General features: G+C 36.7%; 1 protein-coding gene across 1 annotated transcript in view; it reads left to right on the top strand.

Annotated features, from left to right (window-relative positions):
- Nucleotides 1-24,491, top strand: part of GRIA4 (glutamate ionotropic receptor AMPA type subunit 4) — a 220,797-nt gene that overhangs the window by 163,749 nt on the left and 32,557 nt on the right. Inside the window, 5 exon segments of the mRNA XM_032681175.1 lie at nt 835-973; nt 976-1,037; nt 7,242-7,612; nt 8,974-9,172; nt 14,241-14,488. Of these exon segments, the coding sequence (XP_032537066.1) occupies nt 835-973; nt 976-1,037; nt 7,242-7,612; nt 8,974-9,172; nt 14,241-14,488 (1,019 nt within the window).

Here is a 24,491-nt window from a genome sequence, read left to right as displayed (position 1 = left end):
AAGTGATTTAAAATACCACCAGAAAGTACAGTTTTACTTAATGATTGCTGAAGTCTGAATCCACAGACCTAAAAAGAAAAATGTAGCCTTGATATCCCAGTCATGTAATGTTCACTGTTGTGATGGTATGGTTTACACAGGGAATGCACGATCCACTTTTCAAGACGGTTTACTTGTTTCCAGTACCCTCACCACTTGAAAATATTTTAGTACTTCTTTTCGTGCCGCATGTAGAGTCACTGTCAACTTAATACCATTCTTGTCCATGCATATCGCTTAGGTTCATCCTAAAAGACCTTGCAGAATCTGCAGTGTTTATTTGAAGCAGAAGATACGTGTTTCCTTGGGAATACATGTCTATGTTCTCACTAAAATGTATGTAGCCTCTTAGTAGTTATACATTCTAAACCTCAAGAAAGCAAGTCATTCAGGCTCTGCATCTGAAATTACACAGACAGTAACCACACTACGTTAGAGGATATGCTTACTTACCGAAGTCAGAAATGTACTTTGTACCTTCATTATCTCACGGTCCTTTGCATTGTGGAGGTTTAACCCCTACTCTGTGCTTTAAATTTAGCATATACTGCACTAAGGTCTTTCATTTAAAACAAAGTAAGGTTGATAAATCTTGTGAAATGTATAAGCCAAATTACAGTGTAAATAGGATACCTTTCCAGAGGGATTTCTGTTCATACATTTTAATTTAAATGTGCTAATACTACCCATGAACTTTGATAAGTGTGTGTTGTTCAGTCAGTACATGACATGGTGTTTTTTTTCAGAGTATATTCGGTGCACTTCTCCTTTACAGTTCTGCTTCTTTCATTATAGGAAGCCCCATATGTTATGTTCAAGAAAAACCATGATACGTTTGAAGGGAATGACAAGTTTGAAGGATACTGTGTAGATCTGGCATCAGAAATTGCAAAACATATGGTATCAAGTACAAATTGCATTGTTCCTGATGGAAAATAGGAGCAAGGGATCCAGAGACAAAAATCTGGAATGGGATGGTGGGAGAACTTGTTTATGGGGTAAGCATACCAATTTTTGAAGCAGGATTTAATTTATCATAGTATAAGTCATAAAATAGGAAGTACATATGCATTTATTTAACCTTGGGGGTCACAAAAAGAAACAGAATCTTGTTTCAGATCTCTATGTTTTCCACCTGTTTTCAAGAGAAAAGCAAATAGTTTCATCCAAGTTCTACTGTTTATTCAACTAGTACCTTGTAATGTTAGAACATCCATAGTGTGCATATCCCTTAAAAAATCATTAATGTTAGAGACCATCTATTCCTGATACATTGTAAAACTTAGTTGGAAGAATATCACTCAATTCATTTTCAGGAATGTGGACAGACTTTAAAAAAGATAGGACTCTTGCTCTAGTTTGAGAACTGGAGATCCACATTATATATTAAACATATGTAACAAACCACTACAGGCAAGTACACAATTAGGCAATTCAAAATGAAGACAGTCTTTTAAGATGAACAACAATAATAAATTTAAGAGCAAACTTAGTAAGTTAACAACTGAGAGCATTATGTTATACAGTGATCTGGAGAAGGATTCCTCAGAACAGCCTAAACAGTTAACATTCTGTTGACACATAAAGTTCTAATATTTAATCAAATATTTCAGCAAGCCAAATAAATATTTGCGGTATCTGAGGTTACGAAAGTAGCAAAACTCAGAGCTGAGCTTGCTGATAATTGCGGTTGCTAGTATCTGCCCTCAGAACAGATCAGTATTCTTAAAGAAACTTTTCATTTCAGTGATGGAATAAAAAAAATCCTCAAACTGTTCAGGTGAGAATATTTCCACCAATGAACTCATAATATGCCTCAACCTCCATATAAAAAACCTCTGCATAATGGTGATCCATCCACAGTTGCATGTTTTACACATGTTCCAGTGATGGATTGGGCCATATGTGGCAAAGGCCTTATGGCTTTCCTAGCAGCTTCATTTCAATTCCCTTCTGTCAGCTAAATATAGCTGATAAATTTTGTCAACATCTTCTCCATTAGCATCAGTTCAAGGGACTCTGCAGAATGAAACACTCTGTGGGCTGTGGGAGTGTGGGAAATGGTGCCCCAGAATGTTGGTGATTTCACCCAGCCATGGGAATGGGAAGGTTATATCTTCACAAAACTCTGTGTTCTTGGAAGTTCATGAAGGAACCAGCCTCAAGTATGTATTTGAAGAGTAGAACAACTGACTGTCACCAAGCATGTATACCTACTTTAGTGGCTTGGAAGCAGCTCAACTCATAGGATATTAAAAAACAAAGATTTTTCAGACTTGCTTTATCAAGTATGGAGGTTACCCCTTGTCTGGCTTTTAACTGCAATAGCAAACTCATGGACATCAATGCCAACATCACTGTTTTACATCAGAAGTTTTTCTCAATATTCCAAGAAATTTTACCCTTTATGAGAAAATTCCCTTGCCCAAATGCAAATTTTCAGTGGACTATCATCTAGTTGAAAATTATAGAGGAAACTTGATATTACACTTTCATTTTCTGTTTGTTTGGGCGTTTTTCTCCTCCTTTTATCTTTAAAAATTTACCTCATCAAACCCAAACTGCCCTAATACTGCACTGGCATACAGAGTGCTGTTAGGAAGCTCACATGGATGTATCAACACCTGTGGCTGTTAACGTAGCTGAAAGCAATAAAGCTCACAGGCATGAGGAACCTGTTGCAAATTACCTGCATGAAGAAGATAACCCAAAATACATGGCTAACACTTCATTTTTTGTAATGGAAGAGACTGAGGTGAAGGCTCTTTTCAATTCTCTGTTTAGGAAGGCTGCAGTCTCATTGTGATTCAGGGACTAAGCTGCAGCAAGGCTCTTGGAACTGCTTTTTAATTGAAGAACTAAGAGAATTTTGGCTGTTGCCTACTGCTCCACTGTCCGAAGGCTCCTTGACGCTGTATCTGTCCTAGTTGTATCAGTGGCACCAGTGAGTGTCCCTGTGCTTTGGAACTTGCCTGACTAATCTGCTAAATTGCAATGCTCCCTGGTATATTTTTGGCCCATAGTTACTGTCCAAAAGAATTCCTGAGCCCAAGTGGACACTAGAATGGGGGAGAGACCATTCCCTATAAGCAGCTTGAATGCAGTCATGCTGGTTTAGAGGTCAGGTGATGTTTATGGTAGCGACACAGGCTGTCAGGTGCGGGTTGGGCTACACCAAGAGCTACAGCAAGTGTGTTAAATGTACTTTTACAGGAGTGGCTTGAAAGGAAATTGTTCTTTCTGTTAACTTATAAAGTTTGCTGTTAAAGATTTCCGCAGGGAATCCCCTCAAGAGCATCCTCCCTGCAAATTCCTTGAATCCTTGCCAGAAGATTTACAGAGCATCAGGTTCCCAGGCCTCTTTGACATAGAGAAAGCAGAAAAATCAGCTAGCCAGAGACTTTACTGAAAAGCTCTGCTAGAAGAGTATGTTCATTTTCTCTGATAGATCCCCTAATCACAAATACAAGTACTCTGAGTAGTTGGCTATGCTTCAAGCAAGGCTTTTTATGTGCAGCCAGGATTGAGACAGAATTTCCAACCTAATTAACAAGTTAACGAGATGATCTGTTTGGGAAACATTTACAGCTTTTAATTCCCAACCACATTAAAGGATTAACAGACAGTTTTTGCTGGGCAGTGAGATTGGACCCTTTCTATGCATAAAAGACTCCTCTGCTTTTCTGCTCTTTGCATTATACTGTAATACCCCTTAGCCCTATCTGTGTTAGTGAGGATAGACATGACAACTTTATGCCGTGTTCCCTTGAGACCTGTATGCAGCACTGCTTGTCCTGGTACCTGGACACTCAGGTGCTGCACAGAGCAGTTTGGTTGTTTCCTAAACTCTGTAGTTGATTTTTCTATCAGGTCCCAGAGGAAACAGCATATGAAGTTTGGCGCTGTAAAGTTTTGCTGAGACTGTTTGGAATGTCATGCTGGAGATGGTTTTGTTTTCAGCACTCTGTTAAAAACTGCTAGGAAATCTTGGTCATTGGTCCCTGATATATCCAAATGCATGCAGTAGTCCATGTGAATTCTACTTGCCTCGATATGTAGCTCACAGGAAAAATGCTGGCAGGGGATGAAATACCATTAAGCATGTGCAACAGGTGTTTCCAAACGCACTAACAGTCAGTTCCAATTAAATATTCATTCTCCTGACACAGAATGTTGTCCTTTTACTGCTTAACACAAAAGGTCACAATTCATTTCTGTTCAAAACCTGAGAAGCCATTAGCTTCTGAGATTGAAATCACTTTCTGCATGATTTTTCTCAGATAGTTTTACTAACTTCACACAACTTGTACCAAGCATAGATTTTATTCACAATAATGAAATGTTCCAAAGAAAGCGTCTCTCACCATCAGAGTCAATCTTGTCTCGTATAATATTGAAAGGATCCCGAATTCATCTGTATTTGGTAGTGGTGCAGCCTTGATTGAAATACTGTTACAGATGCAGTTGATTCAACTGTGAAGTATCATTAGTCTTTGTCAAAACAGATTTCACTGGCAACAAAATCATTAATTGTTTGCACCATACTTATATTGTTAATCATTTAAATCCATAATTATATGGTGTACATTAACTGGGCAAAGCACAGTTGCTGGTAATTATCATGCACAGTTATTGTCATCATTTAGCTTTCACAATGGCACACAGTAATCTCAAAATAAAAATAATATTATCAGTTTTGGGCAGCTGCACTTTTTTCAGGTTTTTTTGGCATGTAATTGTGACCTACCTATATACTGTCCTTTTACATTTATTGGCATGAAATGGATTTATCTACGTTATGAATCATCTGATACTAGATCTCTATTGTAAAGAAATTGGATAAGTTCCTATTTCTCCTCTTAAACTTTTTCAAGTACTGTTGGCAGCTAGTTCTGTTGTAGTTCAAGTTCTGCATATCCTCTTTGAGCATTTAAATTTGGTGAGATAAATCTTATCCAGTGTTTCATATATGATATGCAACGTGCTAAGTAGGTCTTTAAAATCCCTTCAATTGACGCTAAAATGTCACTTCTCCAACTCACACTGTGAAAACTAACAACCCTCAAGGATCTCTATTTTAATCCCAGTGGCAATCTGTAGACACACAAAAAAGCCTGTTAGCCAAGACCTTTGAAGACCAATGACCAGGTCTGTCGTTTACCCTGCATTATTGAAGATACCACTATGTGACAAAGACAGAGAAGGTTGCAATAGATCACAGTTGCCATGAGTCTTTCACTTAATTAATTACAAGGACTCCACAATAGGTATTCTCAGAAACCAAAATTTAGAAATATAAAAGACATTGGCTCTAAAGAGGGAAACCATTCTTCTAGAAAAAAAAGAAGTTATGAGTGAGATAAAATACAAGAATATACAGGAAAGCCAGTAGCCCAAACCATCCTACAGTCCTTAGACTACAGAAACAAAGTTTATTTTACAATTCTCAGGCTATTAAAAATATATTTTAGACATAGTATCTTTCTTCCTATAATACTTATTTTCATAAAATATCTATTTCAGTAAGACTTATGTAATCACAAGGCATCAAGAAGCCGAATTTTTAAAAATGCCTTATATTACAAAACTTAAGATAAAATTCAGAGAATTAGCAGTGTTACCCAAGATATTAGCACCAGAGATAATTTCTGATACCTTTGCAAAATTATGATTTTCGATGTGTTACTTAACTGTAATAACTTTACATAACATTATAAGTGCTTGCATCGCAAATATTTCAGAATGACGGATACAATCTGATGATTAATATATAGCAATTTTAATACAAATTTGCATTTTTGGACCATTGCACGAATGAGTCAGTTCTTTTGAATCATTCACAATTATAAAACTGCCAAAATAGGTTTAAATTTTGACTACACAAAATTAGTTTAAAATTAAAATCCATAAAACTTATATAACTCAGTATAATGGTATATAAAATAGAAAACATATATTATTTTAAATGCATTTACCTGTTTCAAAGTTTTAAGATGAGAAAAAAAGCCTACATTTCAATTTCTTTTTTCCTTTGTCACCCAAGCTATTTACATACCAGTTGGATTAAACTATTCGAGCCCCTCTTTATTTTTCACTGTTTTAATCTCATTGAAACAACAAAGTGTTCACAAAATATACCCAATTACCCTTCTTAGCCCATAAGCTGTATAAAAGTCCACAGGCTCTGTGACTGTAGCTGGACACAGCACCATGGTGATGAGTAGGAGAAAGGTTACAGCAGCTTTTGCATCTGTTCCCCTCCCATGCGTGCACCTTTTGGCCCAGTTCCCCTTGCAATTCCATCTGAAGTGCTGCTAAAATGACAGTTTTAGCATACAAGGCAAGGCAAGGAGCAAATCTTAACATAAAGTTGCATGCCTAATGACAAAAATGATCCGTTAGCTTACCTACAATATCTTATAGTTCATGCAGACATCATTGTTAGCAATCATAATCAATAATGATTCATTCAAGATTGGCATTTTAATTCTAAAAACATGTTAGAAACACATTTAAAAATATTCCTGACACGAGTGGGAATGGATTCAGCACACTTTTTATCCTTTTATCACGTGATTTCACACACTTATTTTCTGTATACTTATCATTTTTCACTGTTTAAAATGTAATCATTCCTATTGAACTATCTTTCTGTCAAGACAACCGTGTACAGTTTGATGGAATCACAGCAATAGCTAATCACCTTTGTGGCTTCATGCTATTTGGAGCTTCCTTGAGTCTATGAGCTGGTTTCCCTTGAAAAATTATTATGTCTTATGAAAATATGACAATAAATTACTGTTTCTGGGATCCTCAAAAAAAAAATCTCTATACATTCAGTGATTATAGGGTCATTCTCATTTTTCATTCTTCCTTGAATTCCTTTACTTTAAATCTAAATTAATGCCTAAAATGATCTTCCTACACTGTTGTTCACCTATGTAAGATTTAAGAGTCTTCTGCTTAGCAGAAACATTAAGTATCTGTATAGTTCTTTAAACTAAAAACCTGCAATATGTATGTTTTACTAAACACATATGGAGTAAATACAGAGTGTGATAGAAAGAAACAGAACAATGTTATAGAGCATTTAAGCCGCAGTGTCCTAATGTTAATAACATACCTTTGGAATTAGCTGCTTAGCTGAGTGTATAAACCAACTTCAATTAATCTATACATCTATATTTCTTTTTTCTTTATAGAAAGCAGAGATTGCTGTTGCGCCTCTGACCATCACTTTGGTACGAGAAGAGGTCATTGATTTTTCTAAGCCTTTTATGAGTTTGGGGATATCCATTATGATCAAAAAGCCCCAGAAATCTAAACCAGGAGTGTTTTCCTTCTTGGACCCTTTGGCGTATGAGATCTGGATGTGCATAGTCTTTGCCTACATTGGTGTCAGTGTGGTCCTGTTCCTAGTTAGCAGGTTTAGTCCGTATGAGTGGCACACAGAAGAACCAGAGGATGGGAAAGAAGGACCCAGTGACCAGCCTCCCAATGAGTTTGGCATATTCAACAGCCTCTGGTTTTCCCTGGGTGCCTTTATGCAACAAGGATGTGATATTTCCCCAAGGTTTGTGTCAAATCTTTTTACATTTGCATTTTATCTTCAACACTGAAGCATAAAATCATCCTTCGTTAATTTTCCTGGCAGTGTTTTCTTCAGGAAGCCTTTTTTCTTTTTTTTTTTTTTTTTTTAATAATAACCATGATAAGGGCAACAGATAATCTGTTTTGAATTTCAGTCATTACTATTATTTTACCAATGTCAATGTTCATAAACCACAAACAGCTCTCAGGAACAACAGGTACACACACAAGGAAAATTCCACTGAGTTGAATTCAGAGTAACTGTGTTGTTGCTAGTTTAATTCCATTGTATTACCTCTATGAAATGCAAAAAATCATGCTGAATATTTACCCTCCATCAAGGAATCTCCCATTTCTGTCTTTGTCAAGTTCTACAGTGCTGCTTTGCAAATATCACTATGAGAGACAATATTTGACCATCTGGATCTGAGAAGCCACTCTGTATTGCTAAGCTGTGCCTTACAGAGCACGTGCCTCAGATCTAATACATGATTCAAGTCCTGAATTTCTCAACCTTTTAAGATATTCTGAACTTTAGTAGGTGGTAACTATAGCTTCTTAATTAAACATTATGATCCAATCTTTCAAACTTAAATGCTTCATTTTAGCCATTTGCAGTGAAATTTTGAGTGTTCAGCATTGGCCTAACCCGTCTATTATTGAAGTTAGCAATAAAACTGGTACTGATTAAGAGTGGATGGACATTACTCCTCAACAGCCTTCTCATCAAATTACAGGTATTGGAAAGGAAAATGTTAAGTTTTTACTTAACAGAAATGTCTCTGTTACCACAAAATTCTTGCTTCTTAAATAAGAAAAATCTGAATGTTCAAATGATTGCAGTAGCTTGTAGAATGTTTCAAAAGTTTAGGTGACACAAGCATTTTAATTCTACAGCCAACATAATCCATGTACAAAGATTTTTGCAGGTTTCTTTTAAGAGGAAACAGAGAATGCTACTGATTTGCAGATACCATGCTGTATTTTTGTCTCCAAGAAGAGATTGCCTATGCAGTACTTTTGACAATTGTCTTTCCTATTTTAGGCATGTCCTGAAATAATGAACCCACTGAGATTACTGTTCAAGAGAATTCAAGCTTCTGTATATGTGTGATACACAATAGTACAGTGAACTTTGTACTGTAGACATTAAGATTTGAGAGTAAAAGCATTTATTAATCTCAAATCCAGATGATCTTCCTCCCATTGACTGTTACTTATTGACACATGGTCAACAATAATGGTGCCTTTGCTCTCTCTCTCTCTCTCTCTCTCTCTCTCTTTCTCTCTCTCTCTTTGTGGCTTAAGAGACAGGAAAAAGTGCATTATCTTATTCATGTTTAGATCCCTCTCAGGTCGCATTGTTGGAGGTGTCTGGTGGTTCTTCACGCTCATCATTATTTCATCCTACACTGCTAACCTCGCTGCTTTCTTGACTGTTGAGCGAATGGTCTCACCTATAGAAAGTGCAGAAGACCTTGCCAAACAAACTGAGATTGCTTATGGGACACTGGACTCAGGGTCAACCAAAGAGTTCTTCAGAGTAAGTTGGCATACCAATTAGAGCACCTCTCCCTACCAATTACTCTTATAAGATGCTTGGAAGTGTGAAATAATGTTGCTTTGCAACTAGATGTAATATAGTTTGTAATTCCTGCAATACTTTAGCTGTATTTTTATCCCCACAAGACCATTTGTTAGAGTTTTCAGTTGTTTTAATTTGTGGAAAGCTTATTGATCCTGTCACATAGGCAAAAGAGGTGCCTGGGGGGATACTGAAGCCAATGATAATTAAAGCAGCATTGTACTATTGATTCATCTCAAGCTACAGTACTGATGTGCAGCATTGAAAGCCTGTGATGGTAATATGGAGTCTTGCAGGTTTTGCTTCTGCTTATGGATTTGGCTGTGTGAGTTTTGCTTTAGGGTCTTTGGGGGGTGGGCAGGAAATGCATTTTTTAATATGCTGACTTTCAGATGGATAATAAAGAGAAAATTTAACTCGAGGGGATGTGGTTGGACCATTAGGAAATAGCCTAAATAGCCATTCGTTTGTCTGTGCTGTCTCTATTGATTACTTCATTTTCATTTGCTTTCCTGCGTTACTGTATGTAATACTCATCATTCGCCAGCTGGAAAACAGGGAGCCTGGGCATCACAAGGAGTACATGATAAGCAGTCCCTCCTGCTTTATTTCATGTGTCTAGCAGATGAAAGTTAAGGTCATCTGACTGAAGTGAGTTTAGTGTTTGAACACAGCCCTGAATAAATGCTGTGAGACAGTAATTCTTCCTTGAAAACTACACAGTTTAAGGTCTTTATTTATCTGAAATGTGAAGATTAAGACATTATTAGAAGTCAGGAAGATGGAGTGATAATTTCTTATTGCCTAATTGAAAGGAGATTGTTCTGTGTTAGGTACTCCCACGCACCTTAACTGTTTTTAATTTGGCCAAACTGAACTCAGTGAACCATTAACAAAATTTCGTGTGGGATTTGTGAACTAAGACAATATCAATTCAAGGGCAGCTTCTGAGTGACCCCCAAAAGCTTTGTAGTGAAATAACCTTTTTATTGTGACAGGTATACCCATAGAAGAGCTTGCCAATCTGTTCTATTAGCTGTAAAAAGATGACTTACAAGATATACTTAACAAACATGTTTGACCTTCACATCATGGAACTGATCCAGGAGTTCAGTTTAACCTAGTTTTCTGGCTTTCTTCTGTAGACACTGGAGAAAGAAAAGCAGCCCTATGCATTCTGTATGGCACGTGTGTTATGGTGAAATAAATCACACGTTAATGTATCTGCCTTGTGTGGACTCTAAAGGTATCCCACTCAAATGGCTAGAGTGCTTGGTACCTCATTTTTAATGAGTACAGTTCACTGACAAGTTTCTAACTACACCTGCCTTCTTCTATATCCAGGATGTTGGTATACACAATGTGACTCTACAGATGCTCTCTGGGAGCTTTATTTTATATCCCAAGTGGTAGAAACTCAGCTCATAGTCCCTAAAAGCCCTAATTTCCTACCAGATGTCTACAAAAATGATGGCATTATATTAGATATAGGAGGTTTTTTTCTGAGAATTGAAATATGTTCATACTGAGATGACCAGATTTCCTATTTTCTTGAAAAGAGTATAGTCCCTCATACTCATTATTTGTATTCACCTATGTTTAACCCACAGATTCTTCTTTAGTTCTTTTTGTGGAAATTTATTTAATTCTGGACATTCCAGTTTCAGTCCATCATAAGTTGAGGTGGTAACCACAGTATATGGGTACAAATAATACTTTCAACTAGAGTGAAGCTGTGTAATACTTAAAAACATGATGCTGATGACCAGGCAGATTTATGTAACTGGATTTATTAACTTGTTGCATTTTCAAGAGTATCCAGTGCTTGCAATTTGTTTTAGGTGATGATGCAAAAATTAATTCCCAAAGAAATAGTGAAGAACAAAGGAATGGAGTTGTTTTCTTAAGAGTTTCAGAACACTTGCACAAACCATTGTTTTGAAGTAATGAGGTCAAGTATTTTGATGCAGAAACAGTATTGGTCACAAAAATTTCATGATTCTTTTAAATCATCCTGTAAACACAGAAACTTTTTTGGTTTGAATCAATATGTAAGATCCCTTCTTAAAGAGAAGACCCAATAATGAAGTAACAATGTCTGTAAGGACAGCCTTTTCAGTCTTAAAGTGTTAAGGGAAGAAAAAAGAAAATCAATGCTCCTCTTTTAATTTTTTCCTTTCTTTCAGAATACAGAGGGAAACATTAAAAGTAACTGCAAATACTAAATATTATTGCATATGCAAAATTTGCAGCTTTATCAAGATTTGAACTATGTTGATCATTTTTTTAAAAAATGGTGCAGTTGAGGCCCTCTTATCAAATGATTTTTAATTTCTGTCTATTCTTAATGATATTGTATGTGGTATTTCTAAAAATACTTCTCACAAAACAGGGACAAAGATAAAATATCAACGGACAATATTTACCATAAACATTGTTTGCACAATACATAAATTAAGACCTAGCCTGAAACAATAGCACAAGAAGACTTGTGTGCCAAGTCTTTCATTTTGTGGTTTTGGAAGCAATCATCTTCATTTTTTGGTATTAGAATCATGTGTCAGTGGTGATTATCTGGCTGAAGATGAGCCTTCAGAATGTTTTCTCATCATTTGGTGATTTCTGATCAAAATGTCAGGAACTCTGAACACCTATTCAGTCTGCTTTGATCTAGACTGAAAACAGAAAAAGGAAAATCATTTTAAAGCCAACATAAAGAAAAAGAAGACTTTGGCACTGTTAGCTATTTACTCTTATTTTCTGGTTTAGATGCAATGAGAGTTGTATTTTCCAAGCAGCTTCCTCAAGAGGGAAAGTAGTCAGTTTTAGCAATCTTACTTAGCAAAGCCCAAAATGAAAACTGTACCAGCTTGGCTGACTGCAGGGGAAAGCTGCCATATTTCCTCATAAGATAACATGAAATATTTGTTGGTTCTCTCTTCAATTTTCACTCTGACTTGACACGTAGAAATTGAATATTAACAAATGAAATTTTGGGAAAGGAAAGTGTTCTTACTTAGATAAGTTTCTTCCTTCGAAAAGATACTTTGTTACACTTTCCATTTTTTTTTTCTCTTTTGATAGGCAAAGGAAATTAGATCCTAAAAAAAAAAAAATTCAAATATTTCAATGCAGCCTTTTTCAAATGATTTAGGATATTGTTTCCTCTTACTAATCGCGCCCTGTTTTATGTGCTGGATGACTTCAGTTTTAAATGAAAGTGACTATTATATGTTTACTTTATAAAGAATTCAATGTAAGGGATGTTAAGATGCAAGAAATGTTTGGAAGTGAAGGCAGAAAAAGGCAAGAAAATATTCTTAAAATTATGACTGATTCATTACTGCTTTCTTCCATTTTTTTCTTTCTGTAATTTAAATCAATGAAATTACATCAGTGTAAAAAAAGAATGCATTGGTGGCTTAGTTTATGCTTTCCTTCCAGCCACTATTATGTAAATGAAAAGTAGCTGTGACTAAAGTGGAAAGAAATGGTGACAAAGCAGGATATGACTATGGACATGCACAGCTGTTGTTGATTTAAATTTTATTATACTTGACAGAAAGCTAAAATTATGCATATAGGCAAACGAAAAAAAGCAAGGAGAATTTATGATGTTCTGCTATATGGTATTCTTATTGAATATTTCTGGTTAAATGCCACTCCTTTTCAAGATAAACTTATGTTCTTAGCAAATTATTTTCTAAGCAACAGTGCAATCATTCAGTAATTGGTAAAAAGAAGTGCTTCAGAGAAATTATTCTCACCTATACAAAGGCTCAGTTCCAGGCTTTTTGAAGCCATTGTCAATTCAAATAATATCTAGATTACAGGATTTGGAATTTGTTTAAATATTCTAGGGCCCTTTGTTTTGAGGCTTTATAATAATGGATATTTTCGTGGAGTGCTCACACAGTGTGGGAACAAGCTCATAGACCAAATCTTGCTTAGCTAGAAACTCCCGTTGACTCAAATAAAAGCTGATTTGAGCACTAGGTTGAAAAGTACTTCTTGCAGCATCCATAAGAGAAGACAAGTGCCATCTGTTATTATAAAAACACTGTGTAGTGTTTAGCTGACACACTGCTGGTTTGCATGTATATATTCCTATTGCTGGAGGAAGCAAAGGAGTTGTTGGGTGAATCTAATGAGCATGGGAAACTTCTCAGTTTTTTCTGACAGCATTTCCTTCATTTATTTTCATGTAAATTTGTATTTGTTTTTATTTTTTATTAATAACTTTTTTTTTGCCTGACTGTTCACCTGTAGTTACACCATGCATTCCCAGACAGGAAAATTTCCAACTAATGCACTCTAAGCCACGAATTCTTTCCTCATTCTTTGAGCAAGTGCATTTTTTACTCAGTTACTGGCTGTATCAGAATGTTTAAAATAAATCCACTGATACTGCATTTCTAAAATCATACCAAATTATTTAAGATAAATGCTTAGGGCATTCCACTGCCTTTAATAGCATATTTGGTCCAATTTGCTGTTTCCATCTTTTATTTTGAACCATATCTTCAAATATCATGTAGCCTTTCTGAATGTAAATTGAATGAATTCTGAACTCTGAATTACGAAAGCAGAAACTTAAACTATTTCAGATTTGATGGTGAAAGAAATGCTTGAAGATTCAGCTCAGTATTTATGGGGATATTATTTTACTGTTTCTCTTTACCATACAGGCTTATTGTGGATATCTATTTCATATGTAATTCCCTAAAACACAGTTTACAATACTTTGACTGTGTGAACTGCCTTTATCTAACAGTAAATTCAGCTTTGCCGGTTTTTTTGACTGCTAGAGGCTAGCTGAACTTAAAAATAATATCTCACATTATAGTATTGATACTGTTATTTCTTGTTTCTTTTAAAATAATCATGGAATTAAAATAAAATCCTTGTCCAACGTTTCCCCAACCTCCATTGTCTGAAAAATTAAATATGATTTATTTTATTTGAGCAGAGCCATTCTGAAATGTTACAACATTCTTTTGTTCTAACTTTTTTTGCTTTTCTCCAGAGATCAAAAATAGCAGTGTATGAAAAGATGTGGACCTACATGAAATCAGCTGAGCCATCAGTGTTCACTAGGACTACTGCCGAGGGAGTAGCTCGTGTCCGCAAATCCAAGGGCAAGTTTGCCTTCCTGCTGGAGTCCACCATGAATGAATACATTGAGCAACGAAAGCCATGCGACACCATGAAAGTGGGAGGAAATCTGGATTCGAAAGGCTATGGCGTAGCCACACCGAAGGGTTCTCCATTAAGGTGGGTGGAATAGTATAACAATATAAAATGTGTTGTTATAGTATTCCACCTTCCCTGATGTCCCTGATATAGCTCTTTTTGTTTTGTGTGTGAACATGGTATGTTATTTTTCTTTTCTTCCATTTCATTTTTTTTTTGATCAACAAAGGTAACCATTTCTAATTGCAATATGGATTTAGCAGCTCTAGTTGGCATATCTTTCAAGGCCATATAAAAACCAAACTGGTTGAACACTAGCTACTTGAAGTCAGCCTCGATAAAATTAACATCAGTTATTCTATTTCATCCGCTTTTTTCACCAAATTCAACCCTTTGTGGCAGTATTATGCCTACATTATCTGCATCAGTATCTACATCAATAATATGCCTACATTTTATGGTTTTTTTATTGATCCGGGCTGCTAATTTCTGAGTAAGAAGATGCTTGTAACATCTTTTTTTCAAATGTCCTCACTTAGAGGCAATTAGTCCTTCATTAAAGTAATTTCATTAAAGTACTTTTTGTTAAAGCACCTTCTTATTTAGAAAAATAAAGTTTGTGTTTCTAGCATTATGCATTTCAGTACTGCCTTCAAACTCACCAGTATTTTCTTTGTCATGGTATCAGATGCATTCAGTCGAGTAGGAGAGGTTTTGATTCAGAGATAGAATATCATTTGCTTTTCATTCAAATTGTTGGGGGACACGAGGTACTAGCTCTGTTTTAAAATTGGCAGTGTTTACCACTCTGATGTCTTTAAGGCAAACTAAACTTGCCTTTTTCCTCTAGTAGATTTTCCAATTTTCTTCAAATCAAAAGAATGACTAGCAAATCAAGGGAGTGTGGCCTGTGGAGTCTGACAGTGCATGTGGGTGGGGGAAAGGGAATGGCCTGCTGAAGCAGTCAGCACCCGACTTCTCACATTTGTGTTCATGATAAGGGATTACAATGTGAAATAGATTCACAAAGGGGAGGAATTAGGTTTAAGGGAGGAGTTGCAAATACAGATGGAGCCCTAGTTCTGGAGGAAATAACTAAGGAGGTATCTGTCTACATCTGTGACTGCAGAGGAGACATCATCACCACTATGCAGATAACTAGACTCACTCGTAACTCATCAGTTTGACTTGCACACAGTACCACAAACCTCAATAGCTGTAACTGTATTACAGGGTTGGTAATAGGAGTATCATCAGAATCATTCACATCCACAACAAAAGAAGATTTGTATGTGCAGGGGAAAATCAGACCAGTTATTTCAGAGATTGAATATGAATTTTTGGTCCTTAACATTCAGTACACCTTAGATTTAAAAACTGCCGTCTTCACTGCTGAATGAAGTAGTAAGAGAACATAAGAAGGTGAGAGAGGGAAGATGACAACAGTAAAATATTAATTATATAGAAAAACATGTCCAGAACTCATGGAGTTGTTGAAGATAGAAGGCAGCGATAATAGGAGAGGCTGACCTATTATCTGGGTATATTTTCAAAGCACTTGTGTTTTTTATTTTATAGTTCTGACAGATTGCTATCTCCTTCTCAGTGTTTCGGACAACATAAGAGTGGTAGGCAGCACTGCAGTTTAGTGGAGCTACTTTCCCGTAGTAAGGAAATGCCCATTGCTGACAGTCATGCTTTACTGTGCCAAAGCTAGGGCAGACTTTTTTAGGAGTCACTGTGGCTGCTGTCATATATGTCTTAGCAGTGGGCTGTTTGCTTTAAGCATGCCTTATGGTGTTCTTTAGTCCCTATCCCTTTTTCTGCAGTGTTCAATACCAATGACAAGAGACAGCCTGTTATAATGAGCACTAGCAGCCAGCAGAAGTTGATTTATGTCAGATTTGGGCTTGTTTTAGGTTTGTTCAGTTGGCTAGATAAAAATATCTAGGAGTAATGGAGATGGGGCATAAAGCAGTTAGAAGTAAGAGGACCTAGTAGGACTGTTTAATAAGAACAGAGAGGAAGAGCACAACCATGATTTTAAGGATCCAGTGTGAAATTCTGGTTCCATCCCATCTAAAGACCAAGCTCCCAAATGTTTCAGTGAGGCCACAGTTCAGTCTAACCCGGAGTCAGCAACTATCATGAGGGTGATGTGGTCAAAAGCATGTAATTTTTCTACATCCTGGCTTCAAATGTGGTTCCAAAAGAAGAATAGGGGAAATCCTATCAAAAATCAAAATCATACCCAATTGAAAATTAGACCAAATCTTCTTTCAAGCTGTCTCGACTGGCTGTCCGTGTCCATGCCCATGCCTTCCCTGAGCCTTTCTTTCACATGTGCTAAGCTGCTTGTTCTCCTGCTGCACCCCATTCCCTCTCCAGCCCCAGTGACAAACAAGCAGTGCTGCTTACCTACTAAAACATTAAGCACACACTTAATGTTCTGGATAAAAATAGCGAACAAGCAATACCTCACACTCATACCGCCTCTTCCATGTATGTGTATAGAGACTAGCACTCACTGAAGAGGGGAAAAGCTTCCTCCCCCTGTGCTTTTGAACAGAAAAGACCTGTAAATTTTAACTGCATGTTTCAGTATTTTCTGAAATGTTTAAATTGTAGAATATGGTGCTTTTGCTGTTTTGACTGCGTCGCACATGGTAGTGTTTCTGTCACTGATCATATGACTTATGTAACTACTGTCTGTGCAGATAATTGCAAATATTGAACATGCAGTTTTAAATCTATGAAGGGCAGGCTAGCTAAGCTCATTACATAAATTAATCAAGAGACATAATTTGCTATGGGAGTTGTAAATTCTATGTTTTATTTAATAATCATAATTTCCTGTTTCAGTTATATGTAGACCACAAATTGCTTGATGTAGTTCACAAATAATTGCAAGTAGCATATAAATGCTAAACATTCATAGTCTATTCTTGGTCTGTTCAGGACTAGGGAAAAGTAACAGTTTTTCCAAATGAATTGTTCATATTGAATTATTCATTAAACTGTTTGAACACCTATTTCATTAGGAGTATTTTAGTCTTAGTCCGCCTCCTACTTACAATGATAATAAATCAGGAGTTTTTTCCCTGAAAATGTAGTAACAGCTGAATAAAACTCATGTGAGTTGAGAACCAGGCCATGTATTTTCACAGATCTAACTGACAGAAAGTGGGATGATTCTTTCTGTAGCATAGGATTAGCGATGGTTCCTGCCATCACATCACCAATTTCATGTTCATTACAAAACACATACCCATTACTTCATTCATACAGATGAAATCCACCTGTCAGAGCGATCCAGGGACTGGTCTCTCTGTTGCTCATGACTGTACACATGAGCAGGGTCGTGGATTTTAATTTGAAACTCTTCCTTATTGGCTTCCATGCTACACTCCTGCAGTGTTCAACCAGTACCTATTGGCTAATTGACATGATTTATTCTCAGTGCTGGTGCAGTATTAGGATTCATGCATATCACTGGATGGAGGAGAATGGGAAATGCCTGATGTGCGCTTCTTTTATGCCCACTGGGCAGTACCACCTCACACATCATGTGTGTCTCCTTCTTTCCTTCCTTTTCAGTGATATTCATTCCTATATCATGCAAAAGACTGATGTGTTTGAGAAGGAATTTGTGATTGAGGGCAAAGGCTCTCATCACAAAAAAGACTGAGTTTCTTTCATGGCAGTATCCAACTGTTCTTACTGTTTCCTCCTCTTAAAACGGTAGGTATCCTTCCAAAGCTACTGTGTAGCATTCGGTGTGAATTAATGAGTTTTTTCTTCAAAGGTGGTGTTTTCAAAAGGTGGTTAAGAGAGTGCTGCTTGTCTGCTTAGCAAGACCTGCCTTTTTAAATGTGTTGTTTATTAGAAGATGTTCTTGTGGCCAGACTTCTGGCCATTGTGGATCACCCCTGGGTCATCTGCCTTGACAGTTGCAGTAATCTGTGTTTCTAGAGAGTGACACCTGGAGATCTTGTACTACACAAATCCTGTGCCTTGCATGCCTCTGCTTTTCTGTTTTAGATATGTAGGCATCATAAACAAGTTTGAATAGTGAAGAACACGAAAGAGTTCTCCACTCTAAGAGGAAATGAGAAAGGAATTAAGGGCAATGTTGTCTTACAGGTACACTGAAAACTTTTTCAACTTTTTGTACCTTGAAGCTGTTTGATGTAAAGGTGAATGACAGGTTGGGCTAAAAACTGAGGAGTTGTCTTTTTTTCTGTTACTGTTTTGACATTTGGCTGCCCTGTCCTGCAGCCAACAGTATGCAGCATGGATGAGTGAAACCTGCACAGGTCATAAGTGTCTAGTGAGACACTTTGAGCCCAGACAGATGAGAGTGGCAGGATTAGATCTAGACAAATAATAAAAAACCCGTTGTGAATAGATGCGTCAATGTATTTTAGAAATTGGTGATGTTTGTTTACCAACCTCATGAAATCCAGAGCTCTATTAAATTCCTTCTATTGGAACTAGATTGGAACTACACTTAATGTTTTTATATATATGAATCTGGGGTTCTATATTCCATTCAAGTCTCTATTCCTTTTATGTAGTAAAGGAATAACACCAGTTTGACTTTAGGAGGAATTTTTTATGTTCTGGAGAGGGAAGCAAAAAGGTCCACGTGGTCATATCGGCTGAGTTTTTGCAGTGTGACAACTGGTGATATGAACTGACTCTACGCTGCCTGAGGTGCTTGTTCTTTATCCATTCTTTACTGTGTTTAACATCAGGTGAGCAATGTGGGCAGTGCATCAGTGAAGCAGGTGTTGCAGATATAACTTTCTGATCATATAACCTCCATAACCTAGCATCTCTATCTCAGTGACTTCATCTAGTCCTTTTTTTCCTGAGGTAAATCTCAGGAAAATTTCCATTGTTTCATTGCTTCATTTTAATGTGGTACTACAGCTGGCGATGTTACTTTTGCTTTTCACAGATATATCCACTATGGTTCCTTAGAAATGTAGAGTCAAAAGAAAACTTATTTCAGTAATGCATGCTCACTCATACAAAATTTTGGCAGATCTTACCTAGGATGGGATATTCCTTTTTTTGTTTGTTTGTTTGGAAGTTATATTCCCTATTCTTTTTTTCACTGATCTGAAACAAGCTTGGGAAAATAACAATAAATCTGATAGTATAGTTTCTTCCAATGGGACAGTGAAACTTTTTATCAGGTGTTATCCTTGATGTTTTTGGAGACCAGAATATAGGAGTTTTTGTGGAAGGAATTCCCAGATCATCATTCACTGACAAATCTGTTTATTGTGAATTTAATATATTACTCTGAGATATATCCCAGTTCTCATTTTGCCCTGAATTTTTAGATCAGTGAGCTGGTAATTCACACCAAGCTCTGCAGGAAAACAGAATCATGACACAGTAGTCATCTATAAGGATAGATAAAAATGTTTCCCCCAAAACTTCTTGCATGCTTTGGTCTCTTATGCTTTTTATAAAACTGGATTTTTGTGTACAAAAGAATGGTTTTGATATTCACAGATTGCCTCTAAGTAAAAGAAAAACTAGGAAAAAATGTTTGAGCTGACCACCCAATTTTTTTAGAGTCAACATTTATTTACTACAGAGGACTTTTTCCACTGTTGTTTTTCAGTGGTTTTGTACTGCAGAAATCCATGAATCTTCACGGAAATAGACTTTTCCCACGAGTGAAGCTTCCTTGTACAAGTTACCTTGTATCATAAAGGAAGAATTTCCCTGGACCACCCTTTGGTGCACCCTGTGTTGTTCAGTTTTCAAAGGTCTTCATAGATTTTTTAATTTTTAACTAATATCGTTGATGTATCTGTCCTAGTTTGTTGTGTTTCTATGTATCTGGGCTGCATTCTTCACTCAGTTGTGTGCTCCTGTTTCTAGAAAGGTACAGAAACGGGCAAAGGTATATATCCTTAGGTTTTCATGATGAGGTCTGTGGCCTATGTGCTTTTGAGCATTGTTCTGGCAATTCAGAGAAGAATGGATTTTTTTTTTTTTTGTTTGATTTTTTTTTATATTTTTTTTTTTGATTTTTATTCCTTGCTGGTTAGCTGTCCTCTGGTTGGCAACACTGGTGTCCAAAGACCTCCCCAGATCATTCTGAAGACAAGCAACCTCCACAGTGAGGAGAGATGCAGAGGAAACAGGTTTGATTTTTTCATGTTTCACTTCTCCTGCCAGAATAGCTGGTCTTGCCCTTAATCAGTGTATTATCCACAGAGGCAATCATTTCAGCAAAGCACCTAGAAGCTACTTATTTATATATGTAGAGAAGATATATATAACTGGTGAATAATTGAGGTTTGACAATTGAAATGAGTGATATAAAATTACTGAGTTTGACTCTTACTCTTTTGAAGCAAGGGCCACTGGAGGAGAAAAAAATCCCTGCATAGTTGTGAGGTGGTCTGTTGATCTTTAAAAGAACAGATTTGAGTCAGCTTACCAAGATTTTACAAGGTCATTTCTTTCTGTGATACAAAATTATTTGAAAACTAAAAGGGATCTGTAACATTTTATACATATGTAAACATTATCCTGTTTGACTGATGGTGTAGATCATACTGTATGATTTTGCATAATTTTTTCCCTTCACTGTAGGCATAACAAGGCTTGACTTACCACCTCATTACCATTCAATCTCAGAACTTATAGCTGAGATTTTTCTCAAGCAGGTCAGATCCTTCAGAACTTGTTGGGTTTTCTATCAGCTAAAAATAACATTTAGTAGCTAAAAAGGCAGAGATGGGGTTGCTGCTTAGCAAGGAATATAAAAGTCAGAGGTCAAAAGAAGATCAGTGAAGAGAGAGCCTGATAATGAATGTTAGCAAGTTGTTCTTTCAGCTGAGGCTGGGAGGCATACTTAGTTTTGGTTATGTGAATTATTTCTGTCTAAAAACAGAGTATCTATTTTAAAAGTAAAAATAAAGCCTTGAGAACAGAGATTAGAATCCAAATTTGCTCTTTTTCCGAGTAATATCTATTGGATTAATTTAATAATTTTCAATCAAGATAAAGGTCTTTCCCATGGAAAAAAAATGCCTTAGAAAAAGAAGAAAATTTGCTGATGGCTAATGAGATCCATTGCAAGATGTGCAAGCAAATGTGTTTAGGTAAAATCTTCTACTTGAAAGAGTTTCACCCTTCCTTGAAATTTTTACATATAGAGGAAGTAAATTGCAGGATTTAAGTCACCAAGTTTCAGTGAAGAGCACTGCTGTTGAGATAATTTCTGATATTTGTATCTTTGGAAGAAAACAACCCATTAGTGTCCTCGATGAATTTTCTGTGGCCTGAGGGGAAAAAAAAATCACTATGTCTTTTAAGTACTTCAAAGAGCCATCTCTGACCTGCCTTGCCTCAGAGCCTATTTCTTCATTGCCACTAGCAGGAAGTTTTCACTCTCAGACTTCAGGGGTGATTCATAATTGAACAAAGCTCTCTGTGGATTGGAGAAAGCAGAAGTCACAGGAATTTGTTCTGCTGCTTCTTCTGTTTTCCTACACTACAAATGACACTAGAAGCAACTGATGGAAGGCAAAGCTCTTCGAAGAAGATCAGCTCCCACTTTGGTCACACAGTCACATTCCGGTGCCTTTCTGGTAGTATCATCCTGCTCCTTATTCCAGGGAAGGTCCTGGGATTTTAGAACAGTTTTGAAATTAGGTGCTTCTGAGCAGGAGAGAACAGCAGTAAACTGTTGCATAGAACAACAGGTTTTTATCTAAATACTTTAATGGCAATGGGTATTTTTAAATTAGCAGTATAATCAGTATAAAAGGTGAAATTACCATTCTGTTTTTTCAGCTTTACTATGGGCCACTCTGTGGAAGTCAGCACCAGGACAAGTTGAATAACAGACTTGTTTTCTGCAATCAGAAAGAAATGAAGGCATAAAAAAAATTACAGTTCTTTACTTGTTTTTCTGTTTCAGAAATATTTGAAAGCAAACAGGATAGGAGCTTCACAATATCAAAACTATCCAAATGAAATTTGTCAGGCTGTTTCTCTGACAAGTAAAAAAAGGCATATGTTTAAGTATAACCAATGAACTTCCCTCAAACTATCAGCGAAAGCCAGAATGTCTCAAAAGTACTGATACCATTGTTGTGCATATGTCTTACTGATTTTCTGGACATTTGCCAACATTTGATAAGCATTAATCCCCAGCATATACCAGTGGGATACAAAAAGGTTATGGTTGTTTCCAATCTATAGAATCTCTGAGAAACAAACGCCACTTCTTGGCATTTCACAAATAATTTCCTCCTGCCCTTTTCCCTGCCATTTCCCCAATCCCTTGTAAAGCATCTCAGCAGAGGGCAAGATGCAGCCCTTTATATTATAACAATGGAGCTTGTTATTATTTCTCTGTTTTCTTTTCATTACAACTCTCTGGCTGTTTACGTGTCAATTCCCAGGAAACTGCCTTTTGAAGTTGATGGTACAGTTCCTGACAAGTAAAAGGCCTATCCCACTAAGATAATAATTGTTCAGGTAAATTGTAGGTAGACTAAAGCAAGGAAGCAGGCCACTGAAAGGCATCTCAGCAACTCATAACAATACCTCCTGTGGAAATGACATTTGGGGAACAAATAGCACCTGAAAAACAGTTTGTAGTAAATCTGTGTGGTAGCTGCAAACTGCCCACTTCCAACTGACAGTGAGTACTAGATGGACTCCAAGAGACATAAAATGGCCATTTAGTCTTTAGGCAGCCTTGATTCTTGTGAGAAGTCCAGAAGTAGGGAGAAAAGTTTTTGTTTTCTTTCTCGCAGTTTCTTTGAGCTAAGAACAGTATCTCAGACTGGTACACTGAGTGACGGAGTAGGCATTATGGACTGAACATCCCAGAATGAAAGATGAAAAGACACTGACAGCATAAAACAAGATTCGGAAGTTTTAATATATAATTTAAGCTTCTGTGTGTCTTGGCAAAACAACTGTAAAATGCAGCTGTTTCCCATCATCAAAATGTTCTCAAGGTGCTCAGGTTCCAGATAAAAATGGCCATATGTGCATCTCACTGAACAGTACAAGTTTAAAGTATTGTTTGATAAAATGATGACTTGTGGTCAATCAGTAATTATTCCTCTTAACTGGTCTACTTTGTGTGTCGTAGGAGGTAGAGTGAAAACTAATGCTCTTATTCTCAACTATTCTTAGCTCAAATCTCTGTATTTTTATAATTCAGTGTTTTACTCCATTTTCTGCCTACCTTTCTCTGCTTCCCATTCCAACTAAGTCGCTGAGCGAGAACTTAAACATGAAAAAGGATTTAGTACCTATTTAACTATATCTTTTACCAACTCGCATGATGCTGAACAATGCTGTGTACTCTTTTGTTGAGTGAGACTCTCTTTTAACAGTTTTTGGCAGGATTGGCAGTTTTCTGTCAAGGTTTGGCTACGATTTTCCCAACAGTTTTTTATAGCCAAAAGTCAACTTTATAAAAGTTATCCAAGCTGACCTGATACAGAGACCTATTCTATTGTTATACTTCAGTTATTTCTTTCTGCTCTAAAAGAACACATAAAAATAATAATCTGCCTCCAGCACTCAAAGAAAATAGAGCTTTTTTATTATTTTTTCCCCCACACGTGGGTAAAAGTAATATGTGCACAGGAAGATCCAGATCCCTTGCATCTTCCATTACTAGCAGCAGGGCTGAATGAGGCCTGCAGGTGAGAGCAGACCTAACATCTGGCAGCCCATCTGTTACCTCCAGAATAGGTTTTCTCTGTATATAATTACACATCAGGCTCTTTCCAATTTGTTGCATATATGGTTCCATTTAGTGCAGCCCAAATTTGTAACTGTGTCTTTAGAGAGGCTTTTACATTTAGAATTAGATGTTTGGCTTCCTTGGTACGGATGCAGGCATCTGATTTTGAACACAGCAGCATTTTATGCTGTGTCATTTGTGTGATTCAGATCTATTTTGGATCTTAAAACTCTCGAGCCTACAGAAAAATTCATGGGATCTAGTTGTTTCCTACAGAATATCTCAACCTTTTCTAGATAACCCAAATCATCTATATTTCATGTACCTAAATGCAAA

The sequence above is a fragment of the Chiroxiphia lanceolata genome, chromosome 2 (genome assembly GCF_009829145.1).
Source record: "Chiroxiphia lanceolata isolate bChiLan1 chromosome 2, bChiLan1.pri, whole genome shotgun sequence".
Taxonomy (NCBI): domain Eukaryota; kingdom Metazoa; phylum Chordata; class Aves; order Passeriformes; family Pipridae; genus Chiroxiphia; species Chiroxiphia lanceolata.
Note: the sequence above shows the minus strand (reverse complement) of the source record. Positions and strands in the feature narration are given on the sequence as shown.